The sequence below is a fragment of the Gasterosteus aculeatus genome, chromosome 4 (assembly GCF_964276395.1).
Source record: "Gasterosteus aculeatus chromosome 4, fGasAcu3.hap1.1, whole genome shotgun sequence".
In the NCBI taxonomy this organism is placed as follows: Eukaryota; Metazoa; Chordata; class Actinopteri; order Perciformes; family Gasterosteidae; genus Gasterosteus; species Gasterosteus aculeatus.
Window position 1 is genome coordinate 20,797,118 of NC_135691.1, and position 16,153 is coordinate 20,813,270.

Below are 16,153 nucleotides of genomic sequence, written 5' to 3' on the forward strand. Positions count from 1 at the left end.
AGTTCCAAATTATAATTACAAATTCTGTCTTTATAGATGTCTCCGTGGACCTGTTTTTTTACCGCCACCTGCACTCACCTTCCGACTTGCTTTTTTCTCTATTTTGGCCAGCGGGGCATTGCTCCAATGACATCTTTGCTTACCTGAGACCACCTTCACTTTAGGGGGTGCAATGTCATCAATAATATGTTCTACTTTGAAATTGAAGCTGACTACAAGCTCACTGACAGAGATGTAGAGCTAGTGTGAGAAAAAACTAGGCCACTGGTGCGTTCAGTAATGTAATGCTTTTTCACAACCATATTCTGGACTTTTGGGTTCAAGAAGATTGCACTCTCGAAGAAAACATGGAAATGAGTGCCACACCAGTCACACAACCTTGGAAATATTTAGACATTTGGTGATAATTAGGTCAAGAGTGTGCCCCCTGTTGTGGGGGGATCCTGCCCATTGCCGAGTCAGATATAGTATAGATATATACAGACATAGTTATCAAGGACACCATATAGTTATATTGACCTCTGTCCTGGCGATTGTCACCAACAATAACAATACAGTGAAATTCAATACAGGTTATAGACAACATTTTACTTAAGTTGTCAAATAAGGTTGCAGAGTATTTAGGTGGTCTGTGAATGTTTAGGAATAAAGAATGTGTGGATGTCAGAGCCACATATTCAAATTAAGTGAAATGACCAAGGGCCTTTGCTTGTATTTAAGAGAATCATTAAATAAAATAGCAACTCCACCCCCCTCACTATTGTGCTCTTGTTTCGCTCATGAAACTGAAGTTGGGAAGTGCTGATTTTATAACAGCTGCACTTGGTAAATAAGATATAAAAGAGGACTGTAAATACATAAAAAAAATTAACTAATTAATCACACATTTTAAAATGTATTTATCATTTATTAAAAGTTAAAACTACACACATTTGATCATCTCCAAGGCAGAATTCTACCGCATCTCCGCATCTTCCGCATAGCAACTCTTCCTCATGCAGTTTGTTGTGCTCTCAAGTCTCCATCATTTGAGGGAATTTGAAAGGCTAAGCCAGCTACTGGGCTACTTCCATATCAGTTGTCTGTTTGCCACCCATCCCCCTTCTGTTTGACACGTTGAGGAATTCAGAGGAGGAATTCCTCCACAAAGAACCTTTCGAACCACGGTTCTTTAAAGAACCCACTAAGGGGCCTTAAAGAACTTTCAAATAATGGTTCTTTGGAGAACCTGAAAAAGAAAATCTTCTTTAAAGAACCTTTTTCAAAAAGATTCTGCATGGACCAAATGGTTCTATCTAAAACCCTTTCCAAATGGTTCTCGAGCTAAAAAGTGTTTATCCAAAGAATAATTGAGAATAATAATAAAAATAAAAATATTTCTTTTTAATTTGCTGAAAATACAGAGATGAGAAAAGCTAAAATGATTTTTTTTTAATTGCTGAAAATACAGAAATTTGAAAATACCATCATTAAAAAAACTACTGCATAACCTTGTTAGTTACAATGTTACTGGCAGAGAAGGAATCTGAAACGCATTATCCAAAGAAGCTAAGAGGTGAATTCCAATACAAGAAAAAGATGGACGCTAAACGATTTTATTGTCTAAAGTTATAGCAGTAAAATAATAAAATATGTAGTAGTAGTGCTGGTGGTAGCAGTAACAACAAAAATGGTAGAGCTATTGGTAGTAGTAGCAGTAGCTTTAGTAGTGGTCTTAGTAGTTGAAAGACCAGAAGTATTAGTAGTAATAGTGGTAGTTGTAGCAATAGCTGTAGAAGTCATGGTAGCAGTTGAAATTACAGTAATTGTAATTATAGCAGTAGTTGTAGTAGTACTAGTAATATAATTATTGGTGGGAGCAGTAAGAGCGGTAGTAGTGTAGTATCTGTAGAAACATAATCTGTAGTAGTGATAGTAATAGCAGTAGTATTAGTTGTAGTAGCAGTTGTAGTACTGGTAGTTCTAACAGAAGAAGTAGCGATAGTTGTAGTATCAATAGCAGTAGAAATACTAGAAGTCGTAATAATATAATTTGTAGTATTACTAATATTACTAGTTATAGTATTTGTAGTAATAGCAGTAGTTTTGTCGTATTAGCAGTATAAATACTATTAATAATAGTGTTAGTTCAAAGTCAGCGTTGCCAAAGTTAACAGTCAGGTCCTGGGTAGGAGCACCTTTTCCCGGAAGAAGAAGTAGTTCAGTTTTGTCGTAGTTGAATTTTTTAAGAGACAACACCCCAAAATGCTCTTTTGTTTTACTCACAAAATAATTGGAACTTTTTATTTGTTATGTCCTGGTGTGCAACAAGATCCCACTATGTGTGTAAAGGCTCAGATGTTGCAGGTTTTTCTAAGTAAGTAAAAACACTAGTATTATTCATCTGTTGCATCACTCATGTTTTCTGATCTTCCCACTGCCTGCAGTGATTAATACTGGGTCAAGTTAGCTAATAGCAGTATGTGGGAAAATCTGTGTTTTCTGTTTGATGTGGAAGTTTTTGTCAACAATATAATCAGCTTGAGAAATAAATTGACCTTTTTGAGTTTAAGTCCTGTTATGTGTTTCACAAAGCACTTGCTGGAACAACTTGGTAATGTTTTTTGGGATTTTTTTTTTGTCAATGAACAAAGGTTACAGTGGAAAGTAGTCATTTCATGTGTCATTACACATGTAATCTCCATTGACCGGTATCTGAATATGAATGAAGGTTCTTACGGCAATGGGACAAGATTATTTTATTTTGACTTGGGCTTTTCTGGATAATTGCAGCCAAAAACCCCAGAAATATTTATTGTTAAAGGTGTTTTGTACATACATTCATCCATTGTCGCGGGGGGGTCTGGAGTCTATCCCAGATAATCAGCCAATCACAGGGCTACACAGAGACATACAACCATTCACATTCACATTCACACACCTTCGGGCAATTTAGAGTCACCAATCAACCTGATTCCCAGTGCATGTCTTTGGACTGTGGGAGGAAGCCGGAGTACCCAGAGAGAACCCACGCAAATGCGACTGTACAGAACATAAACAAAATAGGGACCTGTTTATTAATTTATTGTTTTGCTGTGTGCAGCTAAAAAACTCATACAAGAATTGAATCTATAAAAGTTAAAAGCTATTCCTTTATTTTTGTCAGATCTTCCTTGTCTTCCTCTATTGCAAAAATGCCCTTCTCTTGTTTCTTTATAAACACATTTAGAACAAATAAATGTGGACCAACCATATTGACAAATAACAGTTGAAAAGTGAGGCTGATATCAGTTAGATCAAATTGCTCTGATCTCACAGAAAAACATAAAATGACTATGATGACGAATGGGTAAGGGGATTTTAAAATATCTAGGATTTGGGGTGCATAGTCTAATAAACAGACACTTGACTTTAATTTCCCTGAAATCAAGTGTGATGAATTGTATAAAGGGCAGTTTGCTTTTCATTTTGTCTTCCTATCCCTCAAAGCCCTTTAACACAACATGCCATCATTCCCTAATTCATTATCTAATGGCAGGTGTCGCCTTGCACGGTGACACCTGCCCAACAGGAATAACTTGATAAATTGATACAGCGAAGGAACAGGAATTGTGGGAATTTGGGGGTTAAGTGCTGGGAGCGAGTGATCGAACCACTGATTGCCAATCGGTGAAACGCTCAACCACAAAGCCACACCGGTCCTGTAATGACATTTACCTAACAATGTTGCTTACTTACTTTGCTGTCTTGCTTTCCTCTGTGCAGCGATGGCCAGGTCTTCACAGAGGGGAGGAAATGCTGCAACAGTCATAAGCAGGCAGATCGCACTGATATGTGGCTAGCAACATCACACACATTTTTCATCACTCTTGCCACCTTGCCAGGATCTTGTTGAGTAAAGATGTGTGGGAGCATCAAACCATGGATGAATAGTGTAGGGATTCCCCAATTATTTGGAAATGTCACACCATGATGTGTTAAAAGCTGCAAACTTGCTGCTCCTCCTTTGACAAAGCTTAGGAAAAGGTCCAGGTGTGTACCACAGGATGCAGGACAAGATTTAATAAGCAATATAGGTGTAGGCATATCTGGACCAGAAACTCAAGTCACGTCTAAAACATATCAGTAGTAATACAGGAATTTGCATTGTGTGCAACGACTTTTGTATTTATCCTGACAACTTTTTTAGCCATATCTGGGTCCTCTACCTCCTCTACAAAGATGCTACTTCTACTGCTGCTGACTGTTTTCATCTCTTTTCTTCCGACATTCTCATGCCTACTCATGGGAGAGTTTAGGACCGATGTGGAGTACTTTGGAAATAGTGTGCAGGTAAGGTGGTATAATTCTGATCATATATTGCACGTATCCAACTCCCATACAGGTTAGGGAATAGCAAGTAATTGAGGAATTATATGTCCATGTTTCCAATTTATTTATTGAGTAATCTGATTTTTTTCGTCTTAATCTTTTAATTTTCCAATTCTCTACATTAACACTTACATCAGAGCACACCTGTATTGATTTAATTATTTCTCTTTTGTTGATGTTTATTTAATACTTTAAATTAGTGCCTTATAGTTGTAATATGTTGTGTATATATACATATAGTGTATATATTTTGCCACAGCGTGTATGTGTGTGTTTGGTTGTGTATATAATGTCAGTGGAGAATTAAGACTAAAGCAATAAAACAGTGGCTGGATGTTAAAAGATCCCCTTGTAAAGGGTGTTTTCAGACATGTTACAGGCAACCTTCTCACTTAATAAGGCAACTCACGTCATATAGGCAACATGGAAAACTGATATCTTGATGATGTTGTTGTGGGTATTAGATGAATGATTACTTCATACTGCTGGGATTTCATTTTTTGACTAAACTGATGATGGTTGTTATTTATTTCATTTTGCCCCTTGTTTGGATTGACAGGACTGTTCCAAGAACTGCAGCTCAGTTCATATTCTTGTGAGTCTAACATTATGTACATTTTTTTCACTTTCTATTCTTGTCTTGCTTCTTTAACTCTGACTCTTTTTTAACCTCACGTTTTGTCATGCCATGATTCTTGTCACTTTGAACCAGAGGCAATCTTTACTTTTCCCCTTTATTGCTGGGAAGAGATAGTGTTTCTAGAGGGCCTTATTTGGTTCAATATTACCTGAAGGTCATTTTGTAGTTTTGCATGGGGGGATTTAGCATTCTGCAACCTGCTAAATAAATAATAAACTGAAATGTTATTTTGAAGATGCGTGGGACGGATAAATGCAGACAACTTTCTAATTGCACTGTATTTTGCATGTAAACTGCTCTATTTTGCAATGTTCGCACACTAGGTCAGCACCATGACACTTTTACCACTTCCTCTCCACTCCGCTATAATCTCATTTGAATCAACTTGTTATTCCTGCATAGTTTTGTTTGCTTGCAAATGCAATATCGTTCTTACTTTATATTGTTTCTTGCACGTGTCAGAGCCAACTAATACATTGCTATGCTTTTTTTTAAATATTAATCTATATATAATAAAACAAGATGATGCAACAAAACGTCTCAGGCAATTTTTTTGTTTGAATGAGCTAGATTTAAGATTTGCTAACATTTTTGCTTACTCTCTTAATACGATCTCCTCAGGATGGAACCTGCAAGTGTTTGAACCTCAGCAAGTCGGCAGAGGTATGTAGCACATGCTTTTGTGTGTGAGTATACAAGACAAAGATGATTATTAACGTAATGGGGGTTGAACAACCATTACGTTAATAATTGTAATTTCCTTTTTTTCATGTAGATTACTTATCTAAGTGACAATTGTATATATTGATTACATCAATGCAAAAACAAAGAGTGTAGCTATTTACCGGCTCACTGACAATTCTTAACTTTTCCTTACCAAAAGTCAGCTTGGGAAGGCTTTAACATTTTTTGGCTGGCTCTGTGTCACTGCAAGATATCAGGAAAGATTATGACCCATGCTTTTTTACTCTGATAGGGCGATCTGTGTTTTACAACCACTTTTTCGAATCCTCTGATCCTAATGGATATGACTAAACCCACGCAGAAATAATCAACAGCTTCATTAGCCACTCGGAAGCCAAAATAGGTAGAGCGTAAATGGAGCTTGAGAATGACGTCTGCCTGTGAAATTCCCCTAACCCCCGTAACGTCATTCAAAAGCGACAAAATGCTGTGAGAGTTATGCAAGTTATACCCTAATCCACTGCAGAAACGGCGGCTTCATTTCATGATTTCGTTCAAAACGGCAGAGTAAGGAGATATTTATGAATCATACAATTTGGCTTGGTGGTGTTTTTTTACTCTCAGTTCAGTTGTTTGAGAGAAATGTTAATGATCTCACTAGATTCGGCGTGATGTCGGCTAGCGGTTTGCAGTGTTGTTTCCGTATTAGCTTCAAGACCTTTGCAACACCGAGTGCATAATTTACTGAATTAGTTTGTATCGGATATTTTATATATGATGTAAAAGTTGTGTTTTGACCATTTTCAAACGGATCATGGGGGATTGTAGCCAAGACCGACGCTTTGAAGGGTGTGATACGGTGGCCCTGAAGTGCAAAACACAACGGCAAATAGGAACGCACAACGCAAATAGGAAAACACAACGGCAAATAGGAAAACACAACGAAATTAACTTCTTACGGAAACTACTGCTGCTCCTTTCAAATGAACTCACACTATAAGCAAGCCATCAAATAGCTTTCACATGAAGACAATAGGTAGCATTCATGTGTTCTCAAGTGTCTATGTCTCCCCTCTGGACAGAATTGTACCTCGAATAAATATCCCATTGATGCCCTGAACGACCTGCACCACGATATTCGCAGTCAAGAATACGCCGAAGCTCTGATCCACAGACTGGGACAACTCCCTTTCACTAATTTTTCTGTAAGTGATCATTATTGAGAGTTGTCTTTGAATAAATATAACATGTCTTATATACTACAAACCTATCAGTGTTTAAATAAGAAAATAATAGATAGAAAAAAAACATGAGAATGGTTAATATTGTAAACAATGAGCCAAGGTTGTGCAGAGTAACTCAGAGTAACATTAATCTCTATGCTTCTCCCTCAGATGAACTTCTGTTCCCTGCCTTCAATTATCTCACCAAAAACCCTTTATGAGAAACTGAAATTGCTTGGTGAAGAAGTAAGTAGTTCAGTTCAATAACCTCAGATATATGTGGTGACCTGCAAACTCGTTTCTTCAGAAATCCTCATTTTTTTTCTGCCGTCATTTGTCTGACCACTGTATGCTGAAATTTAGTTTTAGTATTTAGTTTCAGAAATGTATTCAGAAATTCTTGCAATGTTAATTATTTCAGTTTTAGTCAGTTGTTCAAATGAATCAGAATGAGTCTTCTCATCCCAAAACTGCATGCGAGTTACATTTTGAAGGATCCATATCGTCACACAGATTTTTATTGGCAAACAAAAATACATTTCTAATAACAAGCAGGAGGTTGTGTGGATGGATGGAAACCTGACAAAATCACACCGGAAACCACTGTTGGTGTTCTATATGAAACCAAACGTCAAGGTTGACATATTTGTATTCAATTCCTTAATTAGATATTGTACCAAATCTACTTATTTCAAACAAAAACAATAAGCGTGGTTAAGTTGATAAAATGAGTCTTTACCGAGTGACTACGGAGTCACATGACTAGCGAGTGACAACCAACACTATCAACTCATTCCACTCCTTACGACTAATGTTACAAGATTAATTTTGTGTTTTGCACAGGATAGGAATCTTGTGTGGATTATGTTGTCAATTTCAGTCTAGTAATAACTGGGATGGGTTTCGATTGTCATTAAATTCTACAAATCCACGATTAAGATGTTAAATATGTATAAAGAGATTTCACGCTTAACTGGTTTGTATTTTCCACTTTCATAAAAATGTTCCTAATATTTAAGCAGCCCAATAGTTTGGAACCAAATTGGACATCTGTGTAAAATTCTGTGCCAGGAAAGAAGAACTTGCAGAAACAAATACAGCAAAAGCTATTGCTGGTATTTTTAAAGTTCTTCAAAACCAAGACGAGTAGTCTGTCATAGCAACTGCGAAGCAGAAATATTTATTATGAAAGGTTAATGGAGTAAATTATTAAAGTAACGATAACGAATAAATAAGATTATGAACAATTCATCAACATGCATAATTCATCAGTCCTCAGTACTTTTGTGGACTACAAATGTATAAGATGGGTGCACGTGATAAGTCATTTTGACCATTAGATATATGTTTGTTTGCAAATGTATTGATTTGGACCTACTATTTATGTTATTTATTATTTATTAATCATTGTGTTTGGCATACATCAATGGATTTAGCTATTTGTTATTTGTCTATTTGATTGTGGAAAAACAGAATTTGACAACAAATGATCTTAACGCTTTATAAAGAGTGAACAGTAATGTAAAGATCAAAGTTATCCGATTCTACCACGGTCCCACCCAAATGATCATGTCCCTGTCAATTATTTTGGGTTCTTTGATTTTCATGTTAATATGTATCCCTTGTCAACTCTTACTTCCACATCAATAAAAGTATTGTCATTAATTCAGTCTGTTGGTATTATCTTTTCATACCCTAACTAGAATTCACATGTTTAAGGATTATTATACTTATGAGATTCATGGACAAGTAGTCATTCATATAAAAAAAAACCCTCTGGTTAACATAAGCTTAAGAGATTTAAAATACTGTACAGTATATAAATGTAACATTTGTGTCAAAGGGAATGTACATAAATGTATTTTCACATCACTCGAGCTGCTTTACCCATTCACATCCATTCATACACTGATGACAGGAGCTACCATAGACAGTGTCACCTGCCCATTAGTGGCTAGTATTCACGCGATTCAGACACCGTAGTCACAGATACGGGAGCAATTTGGAGTTAAGTTCAAGCCTTACTCAAGGGCACATTGACATGCGGGTTATTGAACCTGGGGATTGTACAGTCAATGCTGAGCAACAGCGTGTTCTCCACTCACCCACAGTTGTGTGATTAATACTCCCTCCACTCACCTGTCCAATCAACCCTGCTGCCATGCTTTATTGCCCGATTGTTGTTGCAGCCACCATGGTAGTTTGTGATTCTCAGTAACTTTGTGGTACTACCAAAGCACCCTATCCCTACAGTGCTCAATTACCACCCAAACACATTTATTTCTAAGCGGCAGTTAAGTCTAGTGACTGTAGTAATAACATGGAAAAAAAAGAGGAGGAAGACCGCCTATGTGGTGCATATGGAAGTGGTTGGGATGGATGTACCGGTCAGAAAAACACAGGAATGGTTGGGGGTGAGAAGTAAACGTTATTTTTTATAAATGTGCAGGTTTAAGTTATGTAACAATGAAAATTGTTTCCAAGTTGTTTTACTCCCAACAGCTAAGAGTACTTCAAGCTTTAACCTTATGTTAGGACACTGTTAAAACAGCTGAACTGCATCAAATACAGTCGTGAAATTGAACACATACCTCTCACTGTGTTTTGAAGTCAATGAAAGGGGAAGTCTCAAGTTTGATCTCACTTTGTTGCATATTTACATTTCTTTCCTTGCAAGAACTTTCATTGGATTAGGAGCAATGTTATTCCTTCTAGGCCAAACATTGTCAGCAGAGACTTATAGAATCAGAAGCTATTTATTGCCACATATGTTACACATAGAGGAATTTGAGTGGTGCAATATAAGACCAACTGCTGATGGGAAAAAAGTGCAGCGGGAGGTCTTGGTCCTGATGGGCCGCAACCTCCTGCCTGAGTTAAGGGGCTCAAAGAGTCTGACCGGGGTGAGGGGTTGGCTACAATCTTTCCTGTCCGCCTCAGAGTCCTGGAGGCAAGCAAGTCCTGGAGGGACTGCAGATTGCAGCCGACCACCCTCTGCAGAGCGGATGACACGCTGCAGCCTGCCCTTGTCCTTGGCTGTAGCTGCAGCGTACCAGACGGTGAGGAGCAGAGGATGGACTCGATGATGGCTGTGTAGAAGTGGACCATCATCGTCCTAGGCAGGTTGAATTTCCTCAGCTGCCTCAGAAAGAACATAGTCTGCTGAGCCTTCTTGGTAATGGAGCGGATGTTCTTGAGGTCCTGGGATATGATGGAGCCCAGGAAGCGGAAGGACTCCACAGCGGTGACGGGGGAAATCACACAGGGTGATTCAGGGCGTTCCTCCACAACAATCTCCACTGTCTTCAGGGTATAGTCAGTTTGTCTCATTCCCGTCTGCGTGTGACCAAACTGACTGCTATGGATCAATAATGCCGTGAGTGGCACTGGCCAGGGAATCAGGTTTAAAATCGAACCGTTGGGTCTTTTATAAAGATGGTACCCTCATCTGATCCGGACGGTGGTGCACAGCCAAAAGAATCCACTGGCTCGAGTTTAAAAATTGTGAGATGCATGTAATGGTACAATATGTTATAAGACTGTCTTGTGCTAAAGCCATGTCTCAGGTGTCTGTATTTGACCCTGATGTGCAAAAGCAGAAAAGATTTAAGGCCTCCATATCAAATCAAAGAGCATTTAATAACTAATGGCAAGTACAGTTAAAGTGAAATACGCTTTGAATAGTGTAATATTTAGTTAAATAAAGAATCCTTCCCCTAATCTGACCAAAAAGTATATATTTGACAACTCTGCCTTTACTTACTGTTGGGGTCTTTTTGCATTTGGAGGGATGGGTCCATTATTTTACAGCCTTATGCAATTGGCTGCACAGCCAACAGTAGCTCCATCCAGTTTGGCACCATCTTGTGGCAGATACTGGAATTCTTCCAGTAATGCTAATTAGGGAGCCTTGCTTACGCACAGACAAATCCCATTTCATTCAAAAGCAACCCCAGCTGACTCCAATCGGAGCAAGTCATCCAAGTAAGGTAAAAACCAAGAACGTATGGGAGGTATGGAATTGTTGAGACGGTTCCCACCTAACAGATGAGGCTCATTTTTTTTAGATCAATTAGTTTTGCGCTCACTGTGTGCAGCGCTGGTGTGCAGCGCTGGTGTGCAGCGCTGGTGTTCCGCTACTACTCGTTCGCCCCACCCATCAAAGTAGCTTGCGAGACAAAAAACTGGGCACCCCTGTCCTACATCATACTTCACTCATTTTATATATTAGTTGACACAGAGACCTTCAATCGAAGCACATGCAGTAGCTGTGTATCAGTCGCTAGGCTTCATCCTTGTTGGAGGACGCAGCCCAGGTTTACCGCGAAGGCTGAATGCTACAACCGCATAGGCTGAACCAAGTGGTCTCTGAAATGGGACGGTCTGGCCTACGGGGGGGGACTTCCTGCTTGCATCATCAGCTTTACCTCCGCTGCTCCTGGTGGTTACCAGCCTGCTGCGCTTGACTAAAAAAAAAATAATTACAGAAGATGATTAAGTTTGGCATTTCTTGAGTGAATTCTATTACTTAACGTTACATTTGAAAGTGAACTATTCCCCGCTGTCAGATCACCCGCGTCCGTCCTGAATAAATTTAAATCCGTGTCGGACCGTACTGCATGTTGGGCCGAGGTCTGGCACGCTTATCAAAATAAAACTGGCAGCGAAACGCAATGGGTCCTCACCTACATTTTGTGTACTTCGTACAAACTATTCAAGCTTCTTTTTTCTGTGATGAACCAGCAAGAAAGGAGATTTTCCCGGGTCTAGGAACATTTTGCGCTGATCTCATAATTGGGTATGCACATAGTAATATGTTATTAATAACTAGCGTACTATACTGTAAATAAATCTGACACAGCGTATCGCTTGTTCTAATATCTTTCTTATTTCTGGTATTTTAAAAGGTGAAGTGTCTGTTGTGTTCAAGGGAGCTTGGATACAACAATAACACCTCATCTATGCTGAGGCATTATAGAGCCCTGCATGAGAACAAGGAGACCAACCAAGGTGAACCAAACCTTGGAAGTGTGGAGAACCCCCTGGAGTATTGAGAAGAACATAAACAAAGGGTATCCTAACTTGTATAAACTTGCTGTGACTTTTCGTTGTACCCCAGCTTCATCTGTGTGTTCGCTAAAGCAGGTGAAATACTCTTAAAAAAAAAATGTAAACACCTGAAGCCAAGCACTGTCGAAAAGTTGCGATTTTTAAATAAAAATGAATGAAATGTTTCAGGTTACATGTTGTCCCTAGTAACATAAGCAGTCACAAACCAAGTAAAATAAGGAGAGTCACAAACCCAAAGGTCCATTCATATTTGGCCGTGGCTCAATAGGTAGAGAGGGTTACACAGTAAATTGCAAGGTCGATGGTTCAATCGTTGGATGTTTTTGTTTTTTACTTTTCACATAAAACCCTCTCCCCCAAATTGGTTTCCGCCTTTTGACCCCGCTATTGTGTCATAAAGACACCATATTAATACTTTCATAAGTTGTGTCTCGCATCACAAACATCATTAATTTATTCAATACTTCACACATCAAAGCCATGGTGTCAGTTCATTTATTGTCCACCTGATGGCGCAGTAGAGCAAATGAAGCACCATGACGCTTCGGCCCCTGTGTGACACAATTGGATGGAAAGCTTCACTGCTTCATAAAGCTTCATCTCGCCATCACTATCTAAACCATAAATAGGGCAAAATACCACAAGACCCAAATGCACTCACACGACTCCAGGGAAAACTCCAGAAACACCGGGCAATGTAACAGTTGGACAAAGGGCAGGTAGGTTTACCAGGAGTTAGACTGGCAGGTTGGCAACAGGAGAACCGTGTGAAAATGAGCGCTGGAGAATCTGGCATGGAAGTAGAACAATCTGGAAAAGTATGCATGTGAGGCAGGAAAATAAATAGGGATTGGACTAGTGATCAGAGGCAGGTGTGTGAACAGGTGATGGGAGTTATACTGACGAGGGGGGTATGAAGCTGAACTGTGACACAAGGATCATTAAAGGTACCTTTTTCAGCCAGCCTCAGACAGCTCTGCTCAAACGACCCGTTTAAAGGGTCTTAATGCTAACGATCCAGCTAACCCCTCCCCCTGTCCACTCCACCATCCAGCCTGTGCCGTGTGTTTGCCTGGGGAGCAACCCCTAATTGCTCCCCAGGCAAAAATGTAAAAGCCATGGGTTTAAAGTGTAATGTAAGTCGCTTTGGATAAAGGCGTCAGCTAAATGACTTGTAACGTAATATAATAAAATGTAAAAAACAAATGATTCAAAATAAATTAAGAAATATTTCTCCACTGATCTATGATAGAAATGTAATTAATGTATGATTCCAAAGATTCCATTTATTGTTTGTGTTTTTTGTCAATTATCGCTACATTTTTTGAATTGGATCGGATACAGGGGGAAAGACACGAAGGGAATAAAGCAAGTGATATTAGCAGGAACACAGTAGAGAACACAACAGGGAGAAGAGCAGATACCAGTGCAGAGAGAAGAGAACCCTAACCCGAACACAGCAGAAGACCAGAGAACACAGCATGGAGCAGAGCAGACCACTTTCCGCCATGAACCTGGGTGATTTCCCTGTCACTGCTGTGCAGTCCTTCCGCTTCCTGGGCTCCATCATTTCCCAGGACCTCTAGTGGGAGCTGAAGATCAGTTCCATCACTTAGAAGGCTCTGCAGAATATGCATTACCTGAGGTTCATCCTGCCAAAGACAATGGTGGTGCACTTCTATAGGGCCATCATTGTGTCCATCCTCTGCTCCTCCATCACCGTCTGGTACGCTGCAGCCACAGCCAAGGACAAGGGCAGGCTGCAGCGCATCACCGGCTCTATTGAGCGGGTGATTGGCTGCAATCTGTCGTCCCGCCAAGACCTGTTTGGCTCCAGGACTCTGAGGCGGCAAGAAAGATTGTAACCGACCCCTCTCACCCAGGACACAAACTTTCTGAGCCCCTTTCCTCTGGCAGGAGGCTGCGGTCCATCAGGACCAAGACCTCCCACAACAGAAACTGCTTATTCCCCTCATCAGTTGGTCTCATGAAGTCTGAGTCCCCCACTGACCCAGACAATACATCCCCAGGACATTTTCATGTAGATACATCTAAATACAAACGTGTCTAAATGAAATTCATCTTTTTATATTGTTCACGTTTGCTTTTACATTTGAATCTTATTTTACTTGAACTTATGTATTATTTGTTTGCTTTTATTGCACCAATCACTAAGTGAACACATACAGGAATCAAAAAATTCCTCTAGGTGTAACATACGTGCAAAACAACACTTTTTGAATCTAATTCTGATATCCATCAACACTGTAAATTTATTTTCCTTTTTGAGTATTTGCAAAATAATAAATATTATTAAACAATGTATTCAATTCTGTCTGCAAGTCTGTCAATTGCACATCTAAAAAACAATGCAGTGTACAGTTACATTACAACATGAAAATACTAATACTAATAACCCTAACATTATATAACACTACAAAGATATACGTATTATTTAGAATAAATAAACCTTTGGCAAAACATAATTTCAATTAGTAAAACTCTTTTTACTGTATTTGATATTTATGGATTTAATTAAACTAATTGTGCATCATATATATGATATGTCTGTGTGTGTTCGTGTGATATATTTTTTATTACTTACTGTACGTTTTTTCATTTCTTGGTTTCTCAATTGAAGAACGGAAAAACAAATTGTTTTTGGTTTTCAGTTTATCAATTGAAAAACAAATGATACACATTTGTACGTGTACCTTTTGATAGTTTGTTTTACCGTAAAAACCATGAAATGACAACACAGTTTGTCACAAAAACAAGAAAACGGAAGTTTTCTTGTTTTTTGCTTAGGGTTATAAATAATAAATAAATAAATAATCCTGGCCAGATGGAATGTCTTATCAACAGTAGTTGACTACACTTAGATGTATTTTAATTTATCCAAGTAGACAGCGATACTTATTGCGGCAATACTTGATGCAATATAGTTTATAAGGTAATAATATAGCTAATAATATAATTAAACATGTAGTTTAAGTGGTTTGTGGTCGCACACCCGTTACTCTGGGCTCTGATATTTATTTTCCATCTATTGTGTTGTTGCTTCAGTGACCGCAGAGAGACAGTTCAATGAGATGCAGAGTAAACATGTTTACATCTCCACCAGTAGGTGGCAGACTATGTGTATTCAAACCATAGATTAAATTATATTTATCTGTGTTCATGTTATTTATCTAGGTTATTGCAGATGTATTTAATGCTGCTTATTTCATGTAATGTTTAGGGTTTATTTGGAACCATTGTTGTATTCATCTTGTTATATTTACATCATGGAAGAGGGAACCTGTGTTGTTTATTAAACAATAAATAATGACAGTCAGGGTTAGGGCTAGAATAGAGACGTTTGGTTCCTTAATTATGGTCTATTTGTCACAAAATTATCTTACTGGCAAACCAAGGAGGCTAAGCAATTGTAAGCAATACACAAAACTGTGACCATGATCTGAGAGAATAAACATGTTTTGTATGTGATTGCAGTTTAGTGACACTGGAATGTTTTGTTAATTTACAAGTGGATGGAAGAGATATATATAACAAGTGCTGCCTTCCTGCAACACCAATCAGGCATTTGAGTCCATGTTGAATAATTGTGGCAATTTATTGAGAGCACTATCCAGCAAAACACTAACATCTGGGTAAAGCACATTCCATCTCTGCAGCTTCCTGTTTCTGAGTGCCTTTTGGTTCCAAAGTAAAAGTAAAGGTTCTAAATAACTAAAATGGACGCAATCTGTGATAACTTAAGGCTTAATTTTTCAAAATAGTAACAAATCTGACGGCAATAATACTGAAGTACTTTTTTTTAAGCAGTATTCAGAGCAAGAAGGTGGGGTGTGCTGTACTGGGCTGAATGCCAACAAATCAAAACAAAGTACAGACTCCCATTTAAGGGCTGATGTCACCATTGTATGACAATTCTCTGTTTTAAAGATTAGTTTACTGAAAATATATACAATAAGTACATATTTTCTCACTTTACTGTACTTTTACATGATAAGGAAATTTATGATGGTTTTTGATGGTTAATACTTCAGAGGCAGACACTCATTAAAACAAAATTATCTTAATGGCAACCAAGAAGGCTAAGCAATTGTAAGCAATACACTTTTGTAAAGATTTTTCTCTTGTTTTTGAGAGTTGCTGGGCAGCGGAAGAGATGCTGCTAGTG

General features: G+C 38.5%; 1 protein-coding gene across 1 annotated transcript; it reads left to right on the forward strand.

The window, feature by feature from the left end:
- The first annotated feature begins 4,079 nt into the window (after positions 1–4,079).
- Positions 4,080–8,562, forward strand: LOC144406168 (uncharacterized). The gene is made up of 5 exons (XM_078100978.1): positions 4,080–4,311; positions 4,910–4,945; positions 5,612–5,653; positions 6,757–6,879; positions 7,069–8,562. Exons 1-5 carry the CDS (start codon positions 4,201–4,203, stop codon positions 7,162–7,164), a joined length of 408 nt encoding a protein of 135 aa, XP_077957104.1. The 5' UTR covers positions 4,080–4,200; the 3' UTR covers positions 7,165–8,562.
- Positions 8,563–16,153: the final 7,591 nt, after the last annotated feature.

Coding starts and splice junctions, on each gene's coding strand:
- LOC144406168 (XM_078100978.1), top strand. CDS start 4,201: ATGCTACTTCTACTGCTGCTGACTGTTTTCATCTCTTTTCTTCCGACA. Junction 4,946..5,611: donor GCAGCTCAGTTCATATTCTT/GTGAGTCTAACA, acceptor CGATCTCCTCAG/GATGGAACCTGCAAGTGTTT. Junction 6,880..7,068: donor TCCCTTTCACTAATTTTTCT/GTAAGTGATCAT, acceptor CTTCTCCCTCAG/ATGAACTTCTGTTCCCTGCC.